This window comes from Taeniopygia guttata, chromosome 1A, assembly GCF_048771995.1.
Source record: "Taeniopygia guttata chromosome 1A, bTaeGut7.mat, whole genome shotgun sequence".
NCBI classification, from domain to species: Eukaryota; Metazoa; Chordata; class Aves; order Passeriformes; family Estrildidae; genus Taeniopygia; species Taeniopygia guttata.
Window position 1 is genome coordinate 57,967,805 of NC_133025.1, and position 25,948 is coordinate 57,993,752.

General features: G+C 39.6%; 1 protein-coding gene across 5 annotated transcripts; it reads right to left on the reverse strand.

The window, feature by feature from the left end:
* Positions 1-248: 248 nt before the first annotated feature.
* On the reverse strand, positions 249-22,802 carry LOC100220557 (solute carrier organic anion transporter family member 1C1). Of its 5 annotated transcripts, none has more exons than XM_030263336.4 (15): positions 22,215-22,802; positions 18,091-18,231; positions 16,726-16,867; positions 16,497-16,629; positions 15,507-15,631; positions 15,149-15,295; positions 12,837-12,935; positions 11,202-11,438; positions 9,954-10,118; positions 8,424-8,619; positions 5,738-5,903; positions 4,781-4,962; positions 3,367-3,431; positions 1,880-1,997; positions 249-1,155 (listed from the first exon to the last, which is right to left on the reverse strand). In XM_030263336.4, exons 2-15 carry the CDS (start codon positions 18,199-18,201, stop codon positions 933-935), a joined length of 2,109 nt encoding a protein of 702 aa, XP_030119196.4. In that variant the 5' UTR covers positions 18,202-18,231; positions 22,215-22,802; the 3' UTR covers positions 249-932. The 5 variants fall into 5 exon arrangements, with proteins under 5 accessions (XP_030119196.4, XP_030119195.4, XP_030119197.4 ...); XM_030263335.4 differs by lacking the exon at positions 22,215-22,802 and adding an exon at positions 20,411-20,617; XM_030263337.4 differs by lacking the exon at positions 22,215-22,802 and adding an exon at positions 19,788-19,884.
* Positions 22,803-25,948: the final 3,146 nt, after the last annotated feature.

A 25,948-nucleotide genomic window follows, 5' to 3' on the forward strand; every position in this document is an offset into this window, starting at 1 on the left:
CTGATGTGATCTTCCTTTAATAAAATTTTAATCTGGATAAGGCTGCCAGTGGAAAGCTGTGAATTTTCAAGTATTCAGTACTGTATTTCAAAGTTTCCTGAAGGTTTCTTAAACAAGGAAGGAAATGTATATATATGTGGTACAAATATAGTGGTCCTCTGGATAAAAATGCCCTCCCTTCCCTCCACACAAACACCAAAAAACAAACAAACAAACAAACAAACAAAAAAAAAACAAAACCAAAAAACCCTGAAACACCTATCACTTTATTTCATCAGTCAGGGTAATCTTTCTCAAACCGATTACTGAGATGTGCTGCAAAAATTAATACACCGCTTTCTTCATTTGCTTTCCATTTTGACTGTTGAACACCTGCAAGCCAAACCCCAGAGCTGCGGTGCAGTTTGAGTTCTGAGGGTGCTCACTTACAGCCCTGGGATCTCACCTGGCCATGGCACATGAGACCAAGCCTGGAACAATCAACTCTGCTCATGAAAGGCCATCAGAGAGGCCCAGGAGAAACTTGGTTGCCCATGTAGAGCTGTAGGACTAAATAGAGAGCAAGAGGACTTGAAATAAATTCAGTGAAAAATGTCAAAGCAGCTTATTGTGGATTTGTTCTTCTTAATTTTTCAATCATAATCAAATTTATGACAAGCAAAATTTTGGCTTCCCCTACTGTTGGCCTAGAAAGGGACTGAGAGCAAGAAGATGGGAGAGTTCCCCTAAATTTTGAACACCTTTTGCCCTTATTGTTTTTTCAGATGAGGAAAGGAAGAAAATAGGGAAAAGCTAATGAAAAGCCAGTGTTCAAAGATACATTTTTAACTCCCAAAATGTAAACTAGTCATTGAAGTCTGTAATTAGACCCCTTTTGTGCTCATTAAAACTGGAGCACAGGCAAAGTTAAAAAAGACCTTGGTTGGTTTTTTTTACATATAAGTTTCCTCGCTGTCCTCTGAGGTTCTTGAACCAGGAAGAATTTCTCTTTTGTTGACAGTATCTGGTTCTTTGTTGGTTGATCTTTCTGCATTTTTACTATCTGTCATCTCTTTGCCCTCTGGTTTGAAGCGTTTCATTATTAAAGCAGAGAGCACTATGTACAAGAGACAGCATCCTGCCCGTAGTCCTGCAATAAGGCCAAGATAGACATTCCTAGGGGAAAAAAGGGACAGAATACATTTATATTAATAAAAATTCCCAATTCTATATGAAACCAAGTAGGATATAAAGAGCAGTTTGACAAAACCATCTATTCTCAGCCAGGTATTGCTTCACATTTGAAAATAAGAAATAACAGGCAGAAAGCAAATGACCTCATGATATTTAGTCCCAGACAGGCTCTAATCAGCAGAAATGTCTGGAGTGTGCTGCCATTCAGCAGACTCTATTTTAGGGCTGCCAAAAGAGGAGCTGCACCAGCTGGGCCTTTTTGCTTATAGTCCCTGTCCTTCCCCAGCTCCTCACTGGCCCAGTCAGTGCTCCTGGCCACAGATCCCATCTATTTGTATCCTCCTTCCAAGGGGAATTAGTGAGATTTCTTATACAATAGGAAGCAAAGGGATGAGGGAGAGAATCTGCAGAGTTACATGTACTCCACAGTTTTTCAGCACCCCACAAAGCCAAAGTGCCATAGAGTTACTCAGTGCACTTATTTCATTATTCAGTGCAGACTACAACAAAAGAACTAATTCTCGTGACAGCAGCACCCTGCAATTTTAGATGTCAGAGTGAATAAAAATAATTTGGTTTATTTCCCTATTAAGGTCTAGTCAGAGTAAGGAGCAGTGGTGCTGTTAGACCCTAATCAGATAGCTGGCATGAGGGGAGTCCACCTTGGTCCTTGCTGCCCAGATTCCCAAAGCCTAATGAGGATTACCTGAATTCTTTTGTGTTGTACACTCGGCAGGATCCCGATCCCCCACAGCTTTTTGTCCCCCATTTCAAGCAGGTCTCGTCTATCAAGGCCCCAAAATAAATAGGGGCTGGGAGTCCCCCTGCAACAAAAATTCTCATTGCATGATCTCTCAAACACAGAGAGTTCATCACTTAATGGCATGTAGAGAAATGAGGAAGTGATCTCCAGGTTTTTGAATTATGCCTGCTTAGAATGGGACTAAACATCCAGTTCCAGCTTTGAGATGACAAGATTGGTAAAAATATTTATGCAAGTACTTAAATGGAGTTGAAAAGATGGATGATTATAGCGTAATAATATCCAGCAAGGGAAATGTTAGCAATTCCCTTTAATGGTATTTTTATTAGAATTTTAACTTCCTTTGTTTAAAGAAATAATATAACCAACACTTCTCTTGCAATCCCTGGTGTGGAATTACATGCCATGACTTATTAATATTTATGTATATTGATGTATATTTTCAGGTCTTGCCATTAAAAGGTGATTAGTGCAGTGCAAAGGGATGAAATTAAGAACTTGCTCCACAGAAACTGGGTAATAAGTGTACTATTTATGTAGTACTGAAAGAATTTCTTTTAGACAGACAATGCTGTTTTAATATCATCAGTGTGAGGGAGAGTGTGCAATACTCTGAAGCTAACTGTCTCATGAAAGTAGAAGATTTATTCTCTGCAGTCTTCAGCTAAAATATGGAGATTGGAAAAGAGACACAAATGACTTTTTGGGCTTTTCTGCAAAGCGAAGATTTCAAAATCAGCAAACAAGGGAAGATGAGGCAAGGTTCATTTGAGGCAGGGCAGACCTTGTGTCTGAATAATTAAATGATTGTTTATTGCAGATAAACTCAAAAACCAAAATAACAGGCAAGGTACATGGGAGCTTTAAGTGGATAATGGTCAGCAAAAGGGAGGATGGGTGTTAGAGATATGCAGACTGATGAAGCTCAGGTAGCTGTGTCCACAATAAAAAAAAAAAAAAAAAAAAAAAAAAAAGAAGCTCAACGGTAAATTGAAATTCCCTTCCTTTGCCTCATTTATTTTCAGTGTAGAGAAAATATCTGAAGAGATAATCATATAAATACATACAGTATTTATATATCATATATATATTATATACTTATATATAAGTAATTTCACAGCCCCATTTTAGTTTTCAAATCATATTATAACTTCAGAAAACTCAAGTCCTCAATATTCATTTTTACTATATTGTTGTTTGTATTTAGATACAATAAATAATAATAATATGTAAATACCAGGTAATAATAATATGTAAATACCAGGAAATATGTAGTAAGCTCCTCCAAATATTTTGTAATATATAGTCTACTTACAAAGAGAAATTTTGTAAAATTTCTTTTGTTTTTCTCTCGAGCAAGGGCTACCTTTGTCTACCTCTTTGGCATCTTTGACTACCCACTTGAAAACCACAGAGAAATGAAGTCTTACCTAATATTCTACCACCCAAAGTTTCTATCCCAACAGCAAAGGATTTCAGGTCTGGCGAAACAGATCTGGAAAGGAAAGAAAACCAGCATGTTGAGGAACAGAGAAATGTATCTACAGCCATGCTGAGAACATCTGCACATTCCCCACTGCAGGAGTACTGCAGCCTACCCAGCACAGCCCACTGGAACCCTGACTGAAAACATCCACCAAAGTTAAAGTTCAAATGCAGAGACTCCTTCCACAGAACAACACCCATTGAAATAAATAGAAGAATCTACAGAAACACATCTTGAGCCAAAGGAAAACAGGTTGTGAATAATTTTGGGAGATGATGCACAAGGACATGAAAGTGAACCCACCAAAAGATAGTTCAGGTCCGTAAGTTAAGCTCAAGCCTGGCTTTATGAGGGCTGCACTATGCAGTCATGACCAGAGGGAACAAGGATGTGCAGTCCTTGTTGATGAAACCACCTCTGCCTCCAGTATTTTACAGAGAGACAGCAAATTTGAGTGACCTGGCTATAAAACCACCTCATTCCTACCAGTGGAAAGTGGCCTGTGTCCATCAGGTGAGCTGGAGAATTGACAAAACCCAGAGGCACAGGAGGGAGCCTTGCTGTGCCCAGCCTCCCCCCTGCACTGGAGTTATACACCAGCACATTGTCTCTTCAGCATCACCATCAAAGGCTTCTCATCACACAAATTAGGGCTCTGAAAACGGACCAGCCAGGTGAGCTTTACCCAGGTGTGCACTGCATTAGAAATTCTGCAGGAAATCAGCAGCTTAGCTATGTTATTTAGTCATGTACACTGACCATTGTGATTCACCCATGAACAGGAGTATAAAGACACTTCCACATGACAAGCACAAAACATTGTCTTTTCTTCTGAACATAAAATAGTGGTGCTGCTTTCCAAGTGAAGGAAGGAAATTAAAAAAAAAATATTCCTGCTATAATTCTGCTTCTATCAGCTGACCAAAAAAATGGGATTATTAGACTTCTCCCAACACAGAAGATATTGTGAGGCCACAAGGCTTAACAAAGGTACCTGTTTATCTCTGAGTAATGTGAACAGCATTGGCTAGGGCTTAGCATTGCATCTTATTTCAAGTTCAACGCTCTGGTAAAAACATCCCTATCACAGGAATTGAAACCCAGCATTCAGGATCAGCATAATGCCCCCCCCTTTCATCACAAAAGTATCTACTCAGCATCACATTAGAATTAAATTTCTGGACAGATATTTTGCTCTGCCTCTGAAAAGAGCTGGATTTCAGAGTACAGGCAAATAAATCCTCAGGGGTACAATTTGATCCACATGCCATTCCTCACAGGAGAAATGAAATACTAGATATAATTTTCTGTTTCTCTTTTCCCAAGCTTTATGGTCAAGGTAAGGTAAAGTATTTCACCTAAACATAATCATGTACGTAGGAGTGCCTCCTAAGGCTAAAATAAATGCACATGCAGTCTGTAATGCTAAGAAATAGGGAAAGGCTTTGGTACAGCTTTCTCTTTGGCATTGTCCCAGAACTGCAGAGGAATTGCCAAGCCCGAGCCCTTGTCCTTCCACACAGCTGCAATTGTGAAACACCTGAAAGGAGAAGATGAGAGGAAGAATTTATTTATTTAGAATTCAGCATGAATAAACAACCATTTCATCAGTTAGATTTTTCACTCCCCATACCAGCCAGGCTGTCATTGATGCTGAAAACACTTCAGTAATCGTCTCTGCAGACTGATGGCCAGGTACTGATATGCTCCAGCCTGAATTGTTTTAGAGACACAAAGCAACTGGAGTTCTAGTTTCAGCCATGCCACTGCTATAACAGACTCTGTGTGTGTTTAAAACGGGGCCAAGCTACCAAAATCAGACCTTAACTGCTATCCAGCCATTCTGCTCAGGTATCCCATGAAGAAGATGCATAACAGCAGCAACAAGAAATAACAGAGGTGTGGACCAAATATGCATCGTGCATGTAGGTTATTAGGTGCTTAAACAGCATTTGGATTGATAATGGACTTTGAAGTTAGCAGGACACATGGCTTTGAAGGCCAATTTTCCTGAAGTGAAGCCAGACAATATTGATGGGATGTTTAAATACAAGCCTGGTAATGCTGCTTATCCTTTTCACTGTTGTCAATGAAGACAATTCTGTTTCTGTCAGAGGACAGAAGCATTTGCACACTCTTCTGCAAACATGATGTTTTCAACAGTCTTGCTCAGGTAGGATTATTTGAAGTCCAGGAAATGGCTTTGCTGCTGCTAAAAATGTCTTCCCTATATCTAATCTGAAGCTGCCTTCTTTTAACTTAAAATCATTGTTCCTTGTCCTGCTGCAGAGTCATCTATCCCCCTGGATACTTACCATATTTCTTCCTGTCCCAGATGATGATTTACACCCTGCAAAGCAGGCTGTCATGTATGTGATCCCATTATCCCCACAGACAGGGTCCCACTGGTCCACCTTGCAGCTGCACTCAGCGTTGCAGCTGGCCATGTAGATGTGCTTGCTGGAGGAAAGGTGCTTCATTCTGGACAACAAGAGAAAGAAATTAGGGAATTATTTAGTGGAACTTTATAGTAAAAAAAATATATTAGGGAGTAGGCAGGAAAAACATGGAGAAAGTGAAGTAATCAAAATGAACAGATATCCGCACTGTGAAGTTGTCATATGGACACCAAGGGGATTTCAGCTAAAGCAAAGTTCTCTTGGGATTTTTCATCAAGCATTAACATTTCTATGGATTGTCATTGAAAAGGCACGGAAATGAAAAGGCTGGGTGAGAATATGTGGCATAATTTTGCATTTTGAAAGCTGACCCCAAGAAAAAGAAAATCATATCTAGAACCTGGAATTCTAGAATAGAATAGAATAATCGAATCAATAGAATAGAATAGAGTAGAACAGAATCATACCTAGAATTATCCCAGAGACATGGCCCAAGTAAAAACCATAATTTCTTCAGCAGTGGATATCATAGATATCATACCATATACAGGTGATAGAGGCAGGGTGTAAAAGTAAAAAACGTACATAAAACTAAAACAGCACTTGACTTTTTTTTCACTAGTCCAGTTCACTGTATCAGGACGCTCTGAGCACATGTTAGCAGTGCTCAGTTTCCAGAAAGTGTTAGGAGCCCACGAGCTACAAATCATCTTTGCTGTGAAGTCAAATGTAAGGTAAAAATGTTCAAAACTTGCATTTTCTTCCTTCCCTCAGCCAAAAGCCATATTATGTGGGCTACATTTCCCCCAAGTCTCTTAGAAGGGAAGATAACTGAGGGATTTAGCCCTCATTAGGCTGCTGCTTGTCTTCAAAATAGAAATTGTTTAATAGGTAAAACACGAAATGGGTCACTTAACCAGAAACAACCCTGGCATGTGCCAAAATCCTCCAGATTCAAGTCTCTTGGAGAAACTGTAAATGCTCTTTCAATATATGTTCCTTGCTGTTTATACTTATTTTTAATTCCCTCTGGTATCAGATGTAGGGTTATCTCCACTGCACAAACCTCTGAAATATTTTCATGGCAAAAACTAAGCTCAAAGTTGAACTTGGTGAACATCAGGTTCACCAAGATAACTCAGATATTTCCCTGAGCGTAGGCTTGGTTTCAAATAAACACAGGGCTGAGTTTCTGTCTGAACTAAAAACGCAACAAGTCCTGCTGGGTTCAGTTTAATCCTTTAAAATCCCTTGAAATTTAGACCAAGCTAAATTTATACAATTGTGGCAGGCTGCTGGAGTCTGGAAAAGGCTCTCAAGGAAGGTCCTGGGAGGGGAGAGGGGAACCTCTGCAGCGCAGTCCAGCACCACTTTCACCTTCCAGGTGAGGAATGGCTCAGAGCCAACTCCAGGTATCACAGGGGCTGGCAATCCCCCATGGGGGCTCGTAGCTACTGATCTAGTGATGGAGGAAGTGCCTATGGGGAAGATATTTCCAACACTCCTTCTGCATCCTACTTCCCATGTAACAGAAAAAAAGGCTAGCTTTAAATTAAAGCTTTGAAAGAGAATATAGAAATTTAATTTCACTGTAATAAATGCCATCTTTTTTTTAGCAACTTGCCAGAATATATAGGTATGTTGTCAGAAACAGAGAATTTAGGGAAAAGAAATGTCTATTTTAAACAAATTTGGAAAATAAAAATGGAATATTTTCCCCATCCCCAGCTTTAGGTATGATATCAGACTGACAATTCTGTCCCAAAACCCAGGATTTTCTTCTGTGCATCACCCCCAAAGAAGCAGCTATGACAAATAACTTAAGCACTCTGTAGCAATGTATCTGAACAACTTAGGCCTCAGAGTGCACCAGCCATACCACTTGTAACTGTTCTCATCAGAATTTTCTCAGGGCACTGTGGAATTCACCAAAGTCACTAAAACATAAACTATTCTAAAATAAGAACAAAGAAGCTGAGAAACCAAATACCAAAATCACAAGAACTAAATAAGAAAAAAACTATGGAACACCTAAACTGTAACCAATCACAAATGCTTAGAAATGAAAAAAGGAAACCAAAAACAAGAACAAACCAAACCAAACAAACAAAAAACCACCCAAAAGCACCAATTAAAAATTATATACTTAAAAGTTTATAAAATGTATAAAAATATATATAATATAAACAGTAAACAGCTTCTACTTAATCCTATTAGTCAATTATACAAGAGTTCTACATTTCCCACAATACCTTAAATTAAAGCTTTGAAAGAGAATAAAGAAATTCAATTTGCCTGTAATAAATGTCATCTTTTTATAGCAGTTTGCTGGAATATATAGGTATATTGTCAGAAACAGAGAATTTAGGAAAAAGAGAATTTAGGAAAAAGAGAATTTAGGAAAAAGTAATGTCCAGAAAATTAAAAGAAATTTTAAACAAATTTGGAAAATAAAAATGGAATATTTTCCCAATCCCCAGCTTTAGGTATGATATCAGACTGACAAGTCTGTCTCGAACCCAAGGATTTTTTTCTGTGCATCACCCCCAAAGAAGCAGCTGTGACAAATGACTCAAGCACCCCAAAAGGAGGGGGTACAAACCCAGAGTAGGGCGCTGTCAGACCGGCCACTTGCAGCACCTCACAGCTGCACGTGAAGTACAAGAGGTTGAGCAAATATGCCACTATAAAGGTGATGCATGCAAACTTGGCCATTTCAGTTATGTGAAGCTTGAATTTCTTGATCAGGAAACCTCCTAGAAACATGCCCAGGATTGTGACAGGTAGAAGTATCACACCTGAAAATAGATGGTAAGGAAAAATGTTAACTGCTCTCACTTGCATTGGTTCTTTTAGAACAAATTTCTGGTTCTAATGTTTTCAAAATATCAGATACCTGATATTTTTGGGCTGATTCTTTGGGGTTCTAAGATTTATCTAGTAAATCCTTCTAGTAATTTCACAGCCCCATTTTCTTTTTCAAACCATATTATGACTTCAGAAAGCTCAAGTCCTCAATATTCATTTTTACTATATTGTTGTTTGTATTTTGATACAATAAAACCTGTACAGGTGCCTGTTAGAAACTGGAGTAAATTATAATGTCTTAGCTCATACACACTTCATATACAATAAAGCATAAAACTTTATGAAAGCTACAAAAAATCTCCGAAATGGAATATAAAAGGACGTTGCATCTGGTTCTACACTGGATTCCATTTTAACCTGAGAGTGAATAATGATATGATTTGCATTTAGATTTAATCTGGTCAGTATTTCACAAACACCAGCCCTTACTTATACTTGCTGAACAGAGAGCTTTGACAAGGTGTTATTGGCAGAGGTTTGCCTTTCTCTGGTTTCTACTGTTGGTTGGTTTTTTTGATCATTTCTCTAAAACTTTCCTGTCATTCAGGAAAAAAAGATACGAAAAAGAAAGTTATTCCCACATTTGTAGCTGACTAAGGCATTGTGTTTTCAGATCAAAGTAATGCAATATCAGTTCTGCAATGACCTCACATAGCCTGGTTTTCCTTCCAGATTATGAGACCATATCAATCATTGTAAGATTAATATGATTTCAGTATTCTTCTTTTTTTTTGTAGAACACGATAAAGTACTTATGTTTGAAGGAACTGGTAAATAGGAAAACAGCTTTGAAATTAATGAAGTGGCTCAAACTTTTATATTTTAGTTTCTTATTGTTTATAAAATTTGGATTTGTAATCAAAAGGAAAGAAGATTTATACCAATATGTTACTCTGAAAGGAAAAAAATTCACACATTTCATTAAACATTTTTAAATTTCTTTTCTATTAGTTTTTACTTAGTTGCAGTTGATGTCTGATGTGTGGGTTTTACTCATGAAAATAGACACAGCCCAAATCTCACTATGAAAAAAACTTCCACCCAGTTTTAATAATCCTCTAACTCACTGAATTAGGAGCACTAGGAAAATTAACACTAAAATTAGCATCCATTTGCAAAGTACAGTAAGAAAATTAGGAAACCACTGCATGTTTTCTTTTTAACCAAAAGAAGTTCACATAAGCTTCTTCTAAAACAGAAGGCAAAATAACAAAAAAACCCTTCCTTTTTGACACTGGAATTCAAAAAGAAGTCAGGTACCTACCAATTAGAAAGATGGCTTTTGCCACTGATACATTAAATTGCTGCTCCATAAACTTTGTCTCATAGGTTATTATCCCAACAAGGGAATTGTACTGCAGAATAGTCAGGAAGATGAACACCACAAAAACTGGATTTCCAAACAGCTTTTTGAGTGCTGGCAAGAAATCTGCAATGGAGAGGTAAATACTGTACACCCTGCTAAACACAGAGAAGAGTTGTTTTGGCATCCTTTAGACAGTGAAATTAACTTTGATTTAATTGCTGGCTGCGTTGCAGGTGATAATTCTGTGCTTATCACAACCCATGATTGCTCAGGCGAGAGTTCTCATTGCCAGCACGTGCCTCGCAGGAGGAGCAGGGCCAAAGAGCACAGTGGGTGCTGAGCTGGGAATCAGAGATCCTGGATTACCTTGTGTGTGGCACAGGGCTCCTCAGGCTCACAACACACCTTCTCAATGCCTGCACACAGCATCAAGACCCTCCACCAAGAGTAAAATGTGGTTCCTAAAGCAGGAACCATCACCAACCACACAAGAACCCCACAAGAGGGTGATGTTTAGAGAACAGAAGCACCTGGCCCCAAAAAAGGCTGGAGTAATTTCTGGGACCCTTGCTTAGAATATTAAAATTCATTAAAATAAAGTGAACATAGACTGTAGTCCATCTCTTGGCACAGCTGCCTAAAAGCTGAGAGTTCAAAACACATCTGCTATAGGTATACACGTACATACAAACAAAACCTTGGGTCTAACCATTAAAATATAAAAATAAAAGCAATGGCTGGTTGGATCTGGTGTTTCCTATATGAGATGAATTCAGCATCCCTGAGCTCATACACAGGAGCTACAAATCCAGTGGAATCCCTCCAACATCTAAGGTAGTCATAATGAGCTCCATAATGAGCTTCCCGAACATTTGTCTCAGTTTCCTTGCTGAACTATGGACTAGTCATTTATAAGATGTTTTCCCCACACTCTCTTCATAACCATGGGGTTGTAGCTGTAATACATCACCTCAAACAGAGGATCTCTGGTGATCAGAGATTTTTTTTTCCAGCTGTCTGACATTGGAGAGAACTGAAACTTGCCCTTAGCATGTAATTATAATAACACAAATTAAAGACATTTTTGTCAATAGTTTGCACTGCGGAAACATGCATTTTGCTGAAGGTTGTGTGAGTCCATGCTCTGCTCATAATTAATCCATGAGACAGAATTCATATGCAGACATTTGGGCAATAATATTTCACCTTTCGCTGCCTCTGAGAACTTCAACTGTGGCTGAGCTGGGGGGCCTATTTTACAGGGATTTCCTTGAACAGACAAGTGACCAATCTTCAGGTTTTCATTCTCTCCTTCTTTTGGTAAGGAATAGGGCAAAAACCAGAAAGGCAATGAAGCAATGAAGTTGACTGCTCCACAGATAAGCAATCCAAGCCACCAGGCACCAACCCAACGGATGTCTTTAGGATTTATGCTGATGGCATCTATAAAATACAGAAAGACAGGAAAATAGGGTAAATATTATGCAGAGCAATTATTATACATTACTCTATATCCTCATATATATAATTTAAAAGCCAGAACAGAGATGATCTATGTCCCCTATGAAGAATTCAAATGCAGCTTGTTTCAAATTATAGAATCATAGAATAGTTTATGCTGGAAGAGACCTTTAAGATCATTTCACTCCAACCCCCCCTGCCATGGGCAGGGACACCTTCTACTACCCCAGGTTCCTCAGAGCCCCATCCAGCCTGGCCTTGGACACTTCCAGGGATGGGGCAGCCACAGCTTCTCTGGGTAAGTTGTGAATGACCCATCCCTGAAGGGAATCACTCCCATCCAGTCAAAAATAAATGTGTCCTTTTAGGCCCATGGTGGCATTTCCTCACCACAATCCTCCAATAATCTCTGGGGGAATGAGCAAAAGGATCCTTTACCGTAAAAAAAAACCCAAAACCTTTCCTTTCTCAATTTCCCTCCTTCTCCATCCCCAAAACTCTACGGTTTTTCCCCAGATTTCCTCAAGTTTTCCCTGGGATTAGAGACTTTTAAGTGATTTGAACCACAACATGAATTTTTTAGATGAATCTTTGCTACATGCTTTTTAAGAGAACATACTTTTTGCCAAGTGTTGAAAGTGTCCATGAGCCTTTCCCTGTTCCCTCAACATGGGGATGGCCTTTTATTCAACCAATCATTTATTCTCAGCTGCACAGCAAGGGTGTAACAAGTGTGTGTGCAATCATAAAAAAAAAAAAAAGAACAGTGGAGGTTTTTCAAGGGCTAGTCCAACTGCGCTACTGTGGCATTCACATTCTCTGGACAGAGAGACATAATTCTGTCTCTCAGGAGAAGCACAGAGAGAAGAAAACAATCTTTATCTCTGTTCCTTTGTTTTTCCCATGTAGAATTTAGTATGGAGATTGTTTACCTGAAGTAATATTGCTTGATTAAATTCTAGTAAAGGTTGTTTGGGTTCAATGATCAATCAGCTACAACTGTATCTCAGACTCTCAGCAGGCAGTCACAAGTTTGTTAGCTAATTAACAGATAAGTAAGTAAAAAGTATATATGTAAAATAAGATAATCTCTCTTTAAATAGTATATAATGTAATATAGTATAATTTTAATAAAGCTATCCTTCAACCTTCTGATCTAGAACCAGACATCATCATTTTTCCTCATCAGTGTTACCTTATTCACTATATGCTACAACACCTGATTTTAAAACATCAGTTTTTGAGCAGGAAAAGCTCTCCAGAGAACCCCTGCTTTTGGGGCAGTGAGCTGGGAAGGTGCTTCTTGGCGTGGAGGTTCCTACACCTAGACACCTTCTGGCTTGATGTGCCACCCCATGGTGGTGGCGACTGGTGCCTCACCGATGTCCACGACGCCGACGTCAACCCAGAGGCTGGCGCAGAAGGAGCCTAGCAGGAAGCCCAGCGTCGGCCCAAACATGCCCGAAGATCTCACCAGGCCTGCAGGAGAAGGGAGACTGAGCAAAAAATCTGCATAGATGAGACAAGCCTTCCTCTCTGAGGGCAAGGAAACGAGAGAGGAAGGAGCAGGCCGTTAGGGAATGTCCTGACGTGCAAGCTGCCCTAACCATAGCTCTGGTGGAGTTCAGAAACTGGGATGCCCCAAGAGCAAATTAAAAATTGTGAAGGCTACCACAAACCCAGAAACCCACACTGCATTTTGCTGACTGATGTGTAAATAAAGCATGATTTGATTTTGGTTACCACTAATGGCAAACAACATAAAATAAAATATATTCTAGATAATTCAAGCATATGTTCTCACCTTCCCTCGCCACTTTGTGCTCTTCTGTTGAAATTTAGTTGTGAGTAGGTAATGGAAACAAATTACAACCCAGTAATTTGGGTTCCTGAATTTTAGTGCAGAACTGACACCTTGAATTTGCAGAAGAATTCATTCCACTAGAAAAGAAGGAATTCTTTACCAAATGCCTCTAAGTTCATGCCCACAACCAACACTGTGCTCTGTGAATCCTATTGTGTTCTACTGCAGGGATTTTCCTCCTGAGAGAGTTGATTTTGCAAACTCTCTTCTGAATGTAGTGATTACTCAGTTTATCATCTAGAACTTCTGTAATAAACTGTTAAATCTTAATAAATATGCTAGATTTTCTGTTCCTTCCCATGGCTAGTCTGGCATTCAGACTAAAACTCTACCAAATTATTTTAGTTCATTCTATTAAGAAAATGCTGTCTCTGCCTCAAAATAACTTATGTTCTTACTCAACAAAACATTAAAGGACAAGGGAAAAAGGAGAGACAAAGCTGAGACTTCTTGCTCAGGGTAAAACAACAAGATTAATGCTCAAAATTTAACAGCAAGGCTTGACTGACTTTTTTTATTATAGGACAATTTTTTTTTTTTGTTCTTTGTATTTTACAGGAACACTGAGTATAAATTGATTCAGTCAGATGATGAAAAATAAGATATAGAAAATAATTAAAGTTAGCCAAGGAAAGAAAGTTCTGTTCTGTGGAAAAGACTGTTTCAATTTTCACTTTTTTTACAAAGTGGTTCAGTCCACCAAAATGGAATAAGTGACTGAAAACTGCTCTTCTGAATGGAAAAATGAAATATTTTAATAAACTGTAAACTAAATACTTTATTTCTCTAGTGTAAATTAATTTCCATTTTGGTTGAATCCATGTTTACTTTATCTTTTTGATCTTATTTGCCTAGTAGTCCCCAGTCTATCTCAATCTCTCCCAGATTAAATTCTGACAAGAAAAAAATTCAGCTAAACTTTTTAAAATACCTTTGATCAGAAGCTCAGAGGTGATTACAAATATTTTTGATAACTTGAGTGGAATGCTAGTTTTTGATAGCTAACTCCACAAGACTTCCATTTTCTTCAACCTGCAGACTTCCCCATTCCCAAATAAAGACATTGGCTATGGCCTTATGCTGTAGCACTACACGCTGAGCTCTTCCTGAAATTGTGTCTTACTGTCTGTCTGACCAGCTCAGTTTCACCAAACTGACTTCAGGCCACACAAACACCCCATGCTGCCAAATCAGTTTGTCAACAAATTAATTAGCTTGGGTGTAACTCTCTCTGTCTTGGGCAATAGGTTATGTGCCATCAAAACAAGTTCAAAACCGCAATTAGAAAGGATTTGTTACAACACACTGGCAAGGTGTTGTGTTCCTTCAGCAAAGAGGGACTTTAAAAAGCTTTCAACAGGAAGTGTCCTGGATGTGAAATAGAAAAAAATCATGTAAGAGCTCCTGAAACATATTCACATTGCTGTAATTAATTGTGACTTTATTACAGATCTTCACATTCCCTTATTTGTGACATAGTGATTAGGAAGAATTTGATTCTCTGAAGATGTGGCACTGAAGCTGATATGCCAGATAAGACAGATGTAACTTTGCACTTTGGGGAAATGAGTATTTGATTATGCTTCTCTTCATCACAGAAGCTTCTCAAGGAAAGCAAAAAGACCATCCTGGAATTATCCCTAGAAAATAAATATGAGACCTCTTTGGCACTGCTTGGGTTTTTTGGGGTTTTTTTTTTTTTTTTTTTTTTTTTGTCTCTGTACAGCTCAAAGTTACCCAGATATATTTTTCTGTTGAGTACTTGCTTGACTATTGATATGTTAAAGAACAGAATGTCTAGCATAAAAATGGCTCATTTGTACATTACCTATGTAAAATGCTGAGTTTTCTTCTTTAGAAAAATCATCAATATATGAAACTCCCAGAGGCATAATTGGTGCTTCCCCAATTCCACGTAGAAGGTTCCCCACCAACACAAAAAGCCACAGATAGGAATTTGTTGTTTTCTCACATTCTGCAGGCCATAAACATTTGTACTTCAGTGAGCATAATTCTGTCAATGCTTTACAGCAGCAGTAAAATAACATTAAATATGGGAATTAACAATCATTATAGGGTAGGTTTGCATTTATCATGGTTTCTAGCAGGGGTTTACTGCTTTCCACTAAAAAGGGTGTCCAACAGGCACAAGCAGAAGAGGATCCAACATCAGAGTTTTATCTTACCAGCATTTATCACTGTGCTGAGTGTTTCTGTAGCATCTGTGGCTGGAGGGCCCTCAGCCCCCGGGGAGCAAGCTGACACACTCGTGGAGTTGTCCACACTAACAGTTATCCTTTCATAATTGTAACTGGAAAACAACTGTGTGAAATACAACTGACACATGAAGGACTTTGCTTTGCAGGAAGCATGTCTGAGCCCTGTGTTCACAAGTGTTCATTCCTATCTCACACACACAAAGTGGAGGGGAGGCCCATTCCCAGTGCTTTGCTTAAAAAAAAATGGGTATCATCTTCATACCATTTTCAAATACTCTGATGATTGTAATCCCAATATTTTTCCTGAGCTAAAGAGCAACAAATCTGCTTCCAGAGGTCATTCTTTAGACTGCAGGACAGAGGCAGAATTCATCCACATCTGCCTACATACAACAGGGCTGATGCTTTTCCATAATGGCACCTCTTTCTTACCTTTGTGGCAGATGCAAGCATGCCAAAGGATTGGAAGGATATGACCTGTGTCTGACAATTATGTGTTATAGCTAAAATGTGAATGGGGTATTTAGATATTTAATTTCCCCAAGTTTAGATTAAAATCTTCAGCATTTTGAAGTGCTTATCATGAGTAGCCACCATGGAGAAATAAACCTTTTCCATCAAGATCTAATTACAGTTCACTTAAACATAAAAAGGGAACATATTTTAAATATATATATATGTATCTATTTTTATATATATTCATCCCAGATGAAAAATTCAACCCACTTTATCCTCTAGTTATAAGTTCTGTAGAAATCTGAGGTTTCTCTCCTGCAGCAAGGGGTAAGCTTTCTGAGTGGAAATCAGAAAGCCAATATTAAAAAGCAGCCCATTTTCCTGTTGGAATAGCTGGAAGAAACTACTACTGCCAGGCTTTTAACTCAGATGCATGTTTTAAAAACCTCTTTGTATGATCAGGTTCAATGAGTGCATAACATGAATAGTCTCCATATTTACCGTCCCATTAGGAACTGAGGCATCACTGACAAAAAAGCTCCTACAGACATGATGAGACACCCAACAGCAATTATTTTTGGCCTATGAACTCTTGGTCCAAGGTAGCTGACCAGCACCATCACCATTAAGTTACCTGCATCAACAGGAGAGAGAGCAAGCACAAAAAATAGATTTCTTTTGGGAGTGAAAGTTATTGAGAAGAAGTTATCCACTTTCAAAGAACACATACCTATCTCAAAGCTGCCATCAATAATGCCAACAATCGATGATGAGATTTCAAATCTCCTTTCAATTTGACTGGACATGCTCTTCATGTAGCTTCCAGAAAATCCTTTGGCAAAAAAGGAAAAAGCTAGAGCTCCAAGAAATATCTGAAGAGAGAAAATAATTGAGTTTGCAAAATAATGATTTTTGCTTTACGGCTGGATGCCTGAGCAACCCACTCAAGAAGCACAAAAATCATATGCTTTGCTTTCTAATTCTCTGTGAGGAAAATCTTCCTACTGTTATCATTAAAACAGATTTTACTTTCTTTTTCAGGGTGGCCTCAAAACCTCTGCTACTTCAAAGAGGAGGATGACTGACTTAAATGTTATGCACCTTCTAACTGTCTAGTATATATTGGTACAGCTGTTTCCTTCCTCAGGAAAACTTGCAGCATAATGTTGCTTATTTCTGGTACTTATATCATGTACTAATATCTGGTACTTATATCTTATTACCTCTCCTTCTACTGTTCTAAAATACATAAATAAAAAGATAAAAAGATATATCTGCAACTGGTACTGTGACTATAGCATGCCTCTAAATAAATTGGTAGCAAAATATGACCTCATTTTTTAACTTCTGAGTACATTTAACTTCTGTGTGCTTGGAATCACAACCATAGAATAAGAATGGTTTGGGTTGGAAGGGACCTTAAAGATCATCTTGTCCCACCCCCCGCCATGGGCAGAGACACCTTTCACTAGCCCAGGATGCTCAGAGCTCCATCCAACCTGGCCTTGGACACTTCCAGGGATGGGACATCCACAGATTCTGTGGGCAACCTGTGCCAGGGCATCACCACCCTCACAAAGAAGAATTTCTTCCTAATATCCAGTCTAAACCTACTCTCTGTCAGTTTGAAGCCATTCCCCCTTTTCCTGCCACTCCAGGCCCTTGTCAATATTCTCTCTTCATCTTTCTTGCTGGCTGCTTCAGGTATTTGAAGGTCACAAGGTCACCCCTTGGTCACCCCTTGGGTAGGAGCCTTCTCTTCTCCAGTCCCAATTTTCCAGCCTTTCCTCACAGCAGAGCTGCTCCATCCCTCTGTGTCCCTCCTCTGGGCTGGCTCCAGCAGCTCCCTGTCCTTCCTGTGCTGGGACCCCATGGCTGAAGGCAGCCCTGCAGGTGGAGTTTCAGCAGAGCAGGGCAGAGGGGCAGAATCCCCTCCCTCCCCTGCTGCCCAAATCCCTTCCATCCCCCTATGGATGCAGCCCAGATCATTTTTCCTACCACATATAGTACCAAACAGTACTAACTGAATTTTGATAGGGCTTCAAATGGCAATTAAGAGGTCCAGAGAAAATATGTGGTGAGGGCTATTCCATACCTTTAGCTTTGAACAATTATGGTACACAGTCTTGGCAGGAGCCGCACTGCCATCACTGTCCTGGAACATTGATTTCTCTTTAAGCTGGCCAGCAGTCATTGGTCTGTCCATGGTTTTCCTTTTGCAGGTCTGAAATGTTTCCTGTTTGAAAAATATTGCTACGTTTAACGATTATTGGCATAAGAATTGCACATTCCAATGTTTTTCAGACATACTCAGTGGCGAGAGACTTCCTGAGATATCTGCACATTGATATCTTTTCTCAGGAAGGACATTAAAGAGTGCACAAAGTAACTACTGCAACTAATTAAGGACTGGTGGACCTGATTTGACACATCTGCTTTCTAAAAGGCTCCAGGACTTTCTTGGGCAGATGGAAAAGTTATAGATAACTCTCTGAAGATTTTTAGACATCTCTGTGGAAAAGGAAAGTCCCCAGGCAGTTGGAGGCTGGGACAGTTTGTCAGAAAAACACTTTCACCACACTTGAGCCAATCCTTTCTGAGATATGCATTTTTGATCACAGTTCCAGAATAAATGGACCTTTGGTGTGATCCAGTAGGTTCCTGCTATTATATTTCTGGGGATTTTCTTAGTGAACACTACCATTCTGTGAGCATTTGGATGAGTAACATTATCTATTGGATAAATCTTTGTAGAATCAGACCACAAATGATGACAGGGTAGAAAATAGGGTGAGCAGTATGGTAGGTAAATAAGTACTAAGGGGAAAGAGAGCACTGATTAAAAGAAACAAATAATGACTATCTGTAAGCTCACAAGCCTTCCCTGGTTCCTACAGGACAGTTGATAAATGTAGATATTTTAATAAGACTTATAAAGTTGGGTATGATTCAAGGAATCATCTTAGTTGTGTTGGCTGGTGTAGATTAAGCTGATCAGGGGAAAGTAGCTAATACTGGGACACCTGGAATGATAATAAGTAAAAACAAAAATTCCAAGTTTGTCTGTTGGAAAACTGGTGCAATAGTATCAAATTCACCAGTTAGCTCCTATATATACATTTGCACATATATTAAAGGAATATAGAGAAATCTATATCAAGAAATTGGCCTTTTTTTCAAGGGAAAAAAAAAAAAAACAACAAACCACTTTCCCCTCAAGACACTGGAATCTTAAACATGCCATGCTGTTTCAATCACATGGGAACTTTCCAGGTTTCCCTCCTGCAGGTCCCTGAGGCCAACTGACCCATGAGTGGAGCCCACCTAAGTGTGGGAGATTTTGGACACTGGACTTGTGGAGATGTGGCAGGGTCCCAGGATACCCCACAAACATCACTGGCTTCCTCTGAGGAGTTCAGCTCTCCCAGGCAAGATGACCAGGGCTACCTGGATTCCCTGGGAAATGTCCACCCATGCCAGAAAGGACAACATGCTTAGAAACCCAACAATACCCCAGAAATTACTCCTAACCACTAAAAATAGGCACTAATGTCTCATAAAGAGATATCAAGCCTCATAAGGACTCTAACTTGATTTTTGTAAATTTTAGTTCCAAATCCTACTCCAGTAGGAGAGGACTGTGAAAAGCAAACGTGTATTTCAGACAAAGCCACATAGGAAATTTCTAAAGGTATCTAATCTTCCTTAGACCATCTTCAGCAGCTTATAAATAAAAAAAAATATTTTAAAAGTAAGCTATAGTTAATCAAAGTATGGTGAAGTCAGACTTACCCCAGTCTTTATAGGATAAGAGCTGAAAGACAGTTCTCTAAAGCAAATACATTCTTTATTGATTTGTATTTTGCTGATGATTAACTTTGTGAACCATCTGACTCTGGTAAATAAATAGTATCTAAATCAGTGATGGGGTTTTCTTTTCAATATATCAAATTTTAAATATCAAATTTTATGTATGGTGCCAGACTAATAATCTACCTGAAACTCATAGGAAATGTTAAATTGTAGAAACACTTCTCTTACACCTAATAGAGCAATTACATTTTCCATAATCACTCTATGAGAATCTGAACTTTGGCAAACCAGTGAATCATTGACACCAGTAGTATTTAAAATTAAACAAAGCAACAAAACTGATAAAACATTTAATTTATGAATTAGGGGTAATGGATAGTTTTTCTATGGAGCGATAAAATACGCTGGTCCCAAAGGGAGCAACAGCACTTATCCTTTAAAAAAAAAAATTGAATTTGCAGAATTGTACCTCTGCACTTTACAAAAACTCTTCCAAGTTTCGTGACAGCGAGATATGCAGAAAGGCTGCACTGGGAGCTCACAACTGAGCAAGCAAGCGGAGTAAATAGCGAATGGTAGGGAGGGACAGAGAGAGCACTTACTTTCTGTCAGAGCGCTGTCAGGCTGTTTCTCTCCCGTGCCCCAAGGCTTCAGGCTCGGAGCCAGCACAGCGTCACAGCCAAAGTGCTGCCCGCTCCCAGAAGTGGAGCACCTCACCACATGGTTTTTAAACCTTGGATTTCCTTCTTACGGTGATTGCAAAACTTTCCCACAGTCAGCCAGCGGCACGGGAGCTGTGCAGAAGGCCGGTCTGGTGCTGTCACTGCTTTGGCAGCCTACCTGCCGGCTGTGCCAGCCTCTCCCGGGTGGAACAACTTGTTTTCTTCACTCTTTCTTCTTCTTCTTCTTTTTTTTTTTTTTTTTTTTTTTTTTTTTCCCTGATGTCTAAACATTGGAGCTGTATTAAGCACCTCTCAAAGGGAACTCCCAACAACCATGGAGTGGTTCAGCTCAGGCACCAAGAGCCCTGGGAGGGCGAGCTCAGCTTTTCCAAGCACCTGGAGCCTCCTAGCTTTCACTCCTTGGTGCCTTGGAGGAGGGTCACAGAGATACCAAGGATGGCTGAGCTCCTGGAAGGGCATGAACGGCTCATGGACATCTGCCAGTTTTGGGTATGAGCCTTCTGTGTCACAACCCCAATGCAGAGGTTTGCATGGAGAGCCTTATCTTCTTTTGTACAAAAACACATCAAGGGATTTGCTAAGGACTAAGTGAACTCAATTAAGTATATGGAATCATAACATTTAGTCAGAACTAAAAAAACATCATGAAAGCTAAAAGAAATTATAAACTTGTTAAGTACATAAATATGCAAACTCTCATTGCCCCCTGAAGCTTGCAGGCTAACTGCAGACAATCATTTTATCTGCCATATTTGCACTTGTTATTGGATTTTGCTCGATAGAATTTTACACATTTTACTGTGATCGTTATATGTTGATTGATTTATTATGGGTCTTAATTTAAAGTTTCAATTTTTTCTGTTTACCAGCAGGACTATATGCTCTCAATATTTGCTCTTAGTGAGCAAATCAAAACACAGCTTATTTCTACCATTTCATAAGAATATTTGCAACAGAACAAAGTGTTATTTTTTATGATAATTTTAATGCAGTGTTCCTGCATTACTATTTAAATGCTGACTTCTTGCTTAATTAATTTAACTTTAATGCAAGGGAACAATGTACATGTTGAAACTCATTTTCTCTTAAAAGAGTTCAGAATATGGAAAATCCATCAAACCTATCCTTCAGATAAATTGATTCTCATTTGCATACTTTTACTCAGGCGTAGAACATTTATCTTTGCCTACTTCTTAATGCCTTAATTATTTTAATTTTTTTAATGCTTAAAAAGCTTAGATTCATTTACCAGAATATCATTAGCATGAAGCAGATTTTGCATCATCTGACAATGTCAAATTTACACTTATTGCAACCTGTATTTTTTGGACTGCTTTTAACTATTACAGTATTGAAAAGTTTGCAGGGGAAAAAAAACTGTATGATCATTAGCAATGGGTTCCCTACTTATTCTTGTCAGTCTGCAACCAGCTGGGGAAAATGAAATTTGTTGGAAAGGCCCCCGCAAGCCCACTGTCTGTCAGGAGAGCAGGCTCTTCAACACAGTTCCCAAGATGAGACACCCACAAGAAGTTTATCTACAGGGGACATGACACTTTCTGTGATGCTTGCATGCAGATGGTAATAAACACTCACAAGGCAGCACCACATGGATTCAGCACAGACATGTCCAGATGAGCCACTCAGGTTCACCTTATAGTCAGAGGAGGACAAATAAATATTTCCAAAGGCATGGGCCCTTTGAGCTATCCTAGATACTTACTTTAGGTAGGAGATGGGATGAACTCCGGATATGGATGTGGAAGGCTGGTCAAGATCAGCTTTTGGCAATAGAAAGTCAGGAGAGATGAATTCCACCGTAAAAGACTTCATAAAAACAGTCTTCTGCAGCTTTTGCAACCTGAGCTCCAGTGCCTGTGGCAGCATTTGCCATCATGCCTTGTCCAAATCAGTTGTGATACAGCAACTGCTGGCAGGTGAGGAACTTCCTTCCTTGCTATGGAAGGGCAGACCTGAAGGGGCAAGGCACATCTGCCAGGTCCTGGCCAGCCCAGGGGCATGTGCTGGAGGAGTGCAGCAGCAGAACACACCAGAGCCAACAATAAAAAAACCCCAAAAAACCAGTAGGAAAAAGAAAAGTATATCTGCACATGCCACAGCATGGGCTGTTGTGTCAGCCACCAGCCTGACAACTGGCTGCACTGGGAACCTGTTCTGCAAGGCCCATGGCAGCACAGAAACTCAAAAACAGGAGAGCAGGTTACCAATGAGGAAGTGTCGCTGCTGCTGCTGAAGTGTTGCTGCTTCCAGTGTGAGCAGGGCTGGCTGGGACAGGCTGTGTGCCCGGAGGTGGCTGCAAGACCCCCTTGCCAACAGCCCCAGGATCTGCTTCCCCCCAGCCTGGCTGTGCAGCACCACCTTCCACCTTGCCAAAGCAGGATGTGGTGTCCCCGATGGGATGTGCCTGGCTGCACCCGTGTGTGGTGAACCACACCTAAAGGGTACAAGATGCTCTGCGGCCAGGGACGCACAAGGACACCCAGAGAGAGAGTGCCAAGAGGTTATTTTGTGTGGCAGTCACTTCAAAACAGCAGAATTTTCAGCCCTGGCCTCCTGCCATGCTGAGGTGAAGCAGATGGCAGCTTCCACTCCGGAGCTGCCTCTTGCTCATCTGTAGAGAAAGCTCTGCACAAGGGGGACCCACTTGTCACTGCTTTAATTGTGCTTGGCTGCACTGATGGAGCTTTTCTGCCAAACACAGCTCCAGCCTGGAGCAGCACAATCCCAAGTGCCAAGTGGGCAGCCAGAACACTGTGTGTGCTGATGGGGTTACAACGGAGCTCCATCTGCAAGTCACATCAGGAGTTTCTTCAGTCACAGAGGGAGGAGGAACATGAATTCTGACAGAGTGTACCCTACTCCTGCTGAAACATTGAAGGACAGCACATGCAAAAAGAGGGGATGAAAGCAGTTAATCCTGTGCTTCAATAAAGAGTTCTTAGAGGTATGATCTGTACTAAAGTTGTTCTGTCTTCTTCCTGACACCAATTTTTCACCTCTGGAAAAGTGCACAGAGGATTTGGGATTGCTAAGTCAAGCAATAATTTGATCTTATTTTACTAATTCCAGCCCCTTTAGGTCCCAAAGAAAACTCACAAAAGGCAAAGATGCAAGCGGCAAAAATAATTTCAAAGTGCTCTTCTATGAGAATTTTCTCCTGTAAAACTTAATTTGGCAACTTTTCACAGGCATCCTGCAAAATTGATGCCATCTAATTCTGCAGTAAGGGAATTTCCCCCCCTCAGGGATGGGACCCTCCTGAGTAGTCTTGTGTAAAAACCTTCAACAATAGCAGTGGTAGGTGAGCAGTGTTATGATCTCTTCAAACTGTTAAGACAGGTATTACATGTATGCTTATATGGGAAATAATACTATTAATACTGGAGTAATAGACATTAAAAATTATTCCAACCCATGACATTTCTTAGCAAGTTGTGCTTTGCATTTTGATATAATTTGTGTTTGAATTACTTAGGCTTCTGAAAAGGAAAAGGATATCTGAAAAAAATAAAATTTTTGTCAGAACTGATGTACGACTTCCAGTCTAAATCCCTAGCACATGCTGGAACAATGCTTTAACCGGAATAAAGGAATTATTGTTTAGGTACACTCTAGTCTTACAAATAAAACACAGGAGTTGAACAGCCCAAAGAGGGGAATGCTTTTGAAGCTGAAAAAGAGAAGTTTAACTGCCACTGACAACATTTGGAAAAGGGATGCCCACTTCAATGTATGCTTTTGGAAATCATCTTTTTCAAGTGTCTTATGTGCAAGCTGAATTAAAAATGAACCTAATTAGCTGATGGAGAAATTTAGCTTTCAAAAATCACAGCTCTCTTTTTGCCACAGAAAGTTTGTATCAAAAGAAAATGAACAAGCAAGTCTACAGTGGAGTACAACCCAAAGGAAATAATCTTCAAGTATGTTACTACTGATAGTAACAAGATCTGGAGCAGCACAATCCCAAGTGCCAAGCTCCAGCTCAGAGAGGGAGCTGCCCACGGCCTGTGCTAGCTCTGTGGGAATGCACAGTGTGCCTGAGCCAGGGTGAAAGGGGCAGCGAGCTGATCACAAAGTGGGGTAGTGCCTTCATGAGCAGAGCAGCAGTGGAGAACTGTAAATAGCTGACTCTGGGCACTTCCAGTGGCCCCTCTGTGCAAGGAGTACACTTTGAATCTCATCTCCCTGTGGATGGTAACAGAATAAATTCCCTGCTGCTAGAGGAGCGCAAATGCCCTGGACTCCAGTACATTTGACCAAAGCCGTAGGAAGAACTTTTGTGAGCATTATGACGGGCCCGCACAGCTGTGGTTTATCAAGGTGGTGGATGTTTAAGTGCTAGCCAGCTCCTGTATTCAAAAGTACAATAACATTTTGTTTAGTTTAAAAATTCCCAAAAACTCCTTATTGTGTCCTTGGTGGGAAACGTAGAAGGAACATCTCAATACCAATTTGTTTGTGTATTTGGATATTATAAACTTATTTTTGCTTTTTTTTAAATATTAAGAAATTTTAAAGTACTTTTATATGCAAGACTATTATTACTTATGCAACTTAGAGCTGTTTTTCCACTAAATGGTGTTCCAAAAGTCATTAAAGAAAACTTATACCTTTGTACTTTCACTTAAAGAGACAGATGTGAGAAGCTTCAGGGAAAACATTTCCTAAATTATTCTCAGATCAGTACTTCCCTTTGCAGTTCCAAAGAAGGCTGCTTTTCTTGCAGTCACTTTTTGAAAAAAAAAAAATTTAGATAGAGTTTTGTTTTTCAATAAAACTATGCATTAAGAATTTTTTAAGCATTAGTTTCAGTAACTGGTTTGAGCAAGCTGGGTTTTTACATGAGAACTACCTGAAACAAACTATCATTAACATTGTTGAGCAGCATAAACTCGGGCAAACATGCCACAAGAATTTTTTTTCTACGACTGAAGAATGTAAACAGATCACCCTCTGTGATCTGGAAGAAAAGTCAGAGGTATCATGGGCACAGCTGGAGCTCTAATCACTGTTTTGGTGCTCCACTCCAGGAAGAAGCATGGCTCTTTTTCACTCGTGTTTCTTTGTTACAGAAGTTCTGCAAAGCAAAAACAGGAGTCCCTGAGACAAGTTTCTGACACTAAGCTACACAGGAGCAGTGACAACTCAATTTGCTAAAAATACTTATTTCCTTTTTGTTCTGTTTATGTCCCAAACTACTGAAAAATGTCAAAGGTAAAAAAAATTCACAGAGTATCAAAATGTTAAAGCAATATACAGACATACAGACATCTTTCAAGAAAGCAAAATAAAATGCAACCAAGCAGCAGTTTTCAGAGCAATAGGATGTTGAGCGTGACACAAATTTCATGCATTCTTGAGAAAAATCATGATGCACCTTGTACACATAGGGAAGGTACAGCCTTACTTTCAGAAGATTGACACTAGTAAATACCT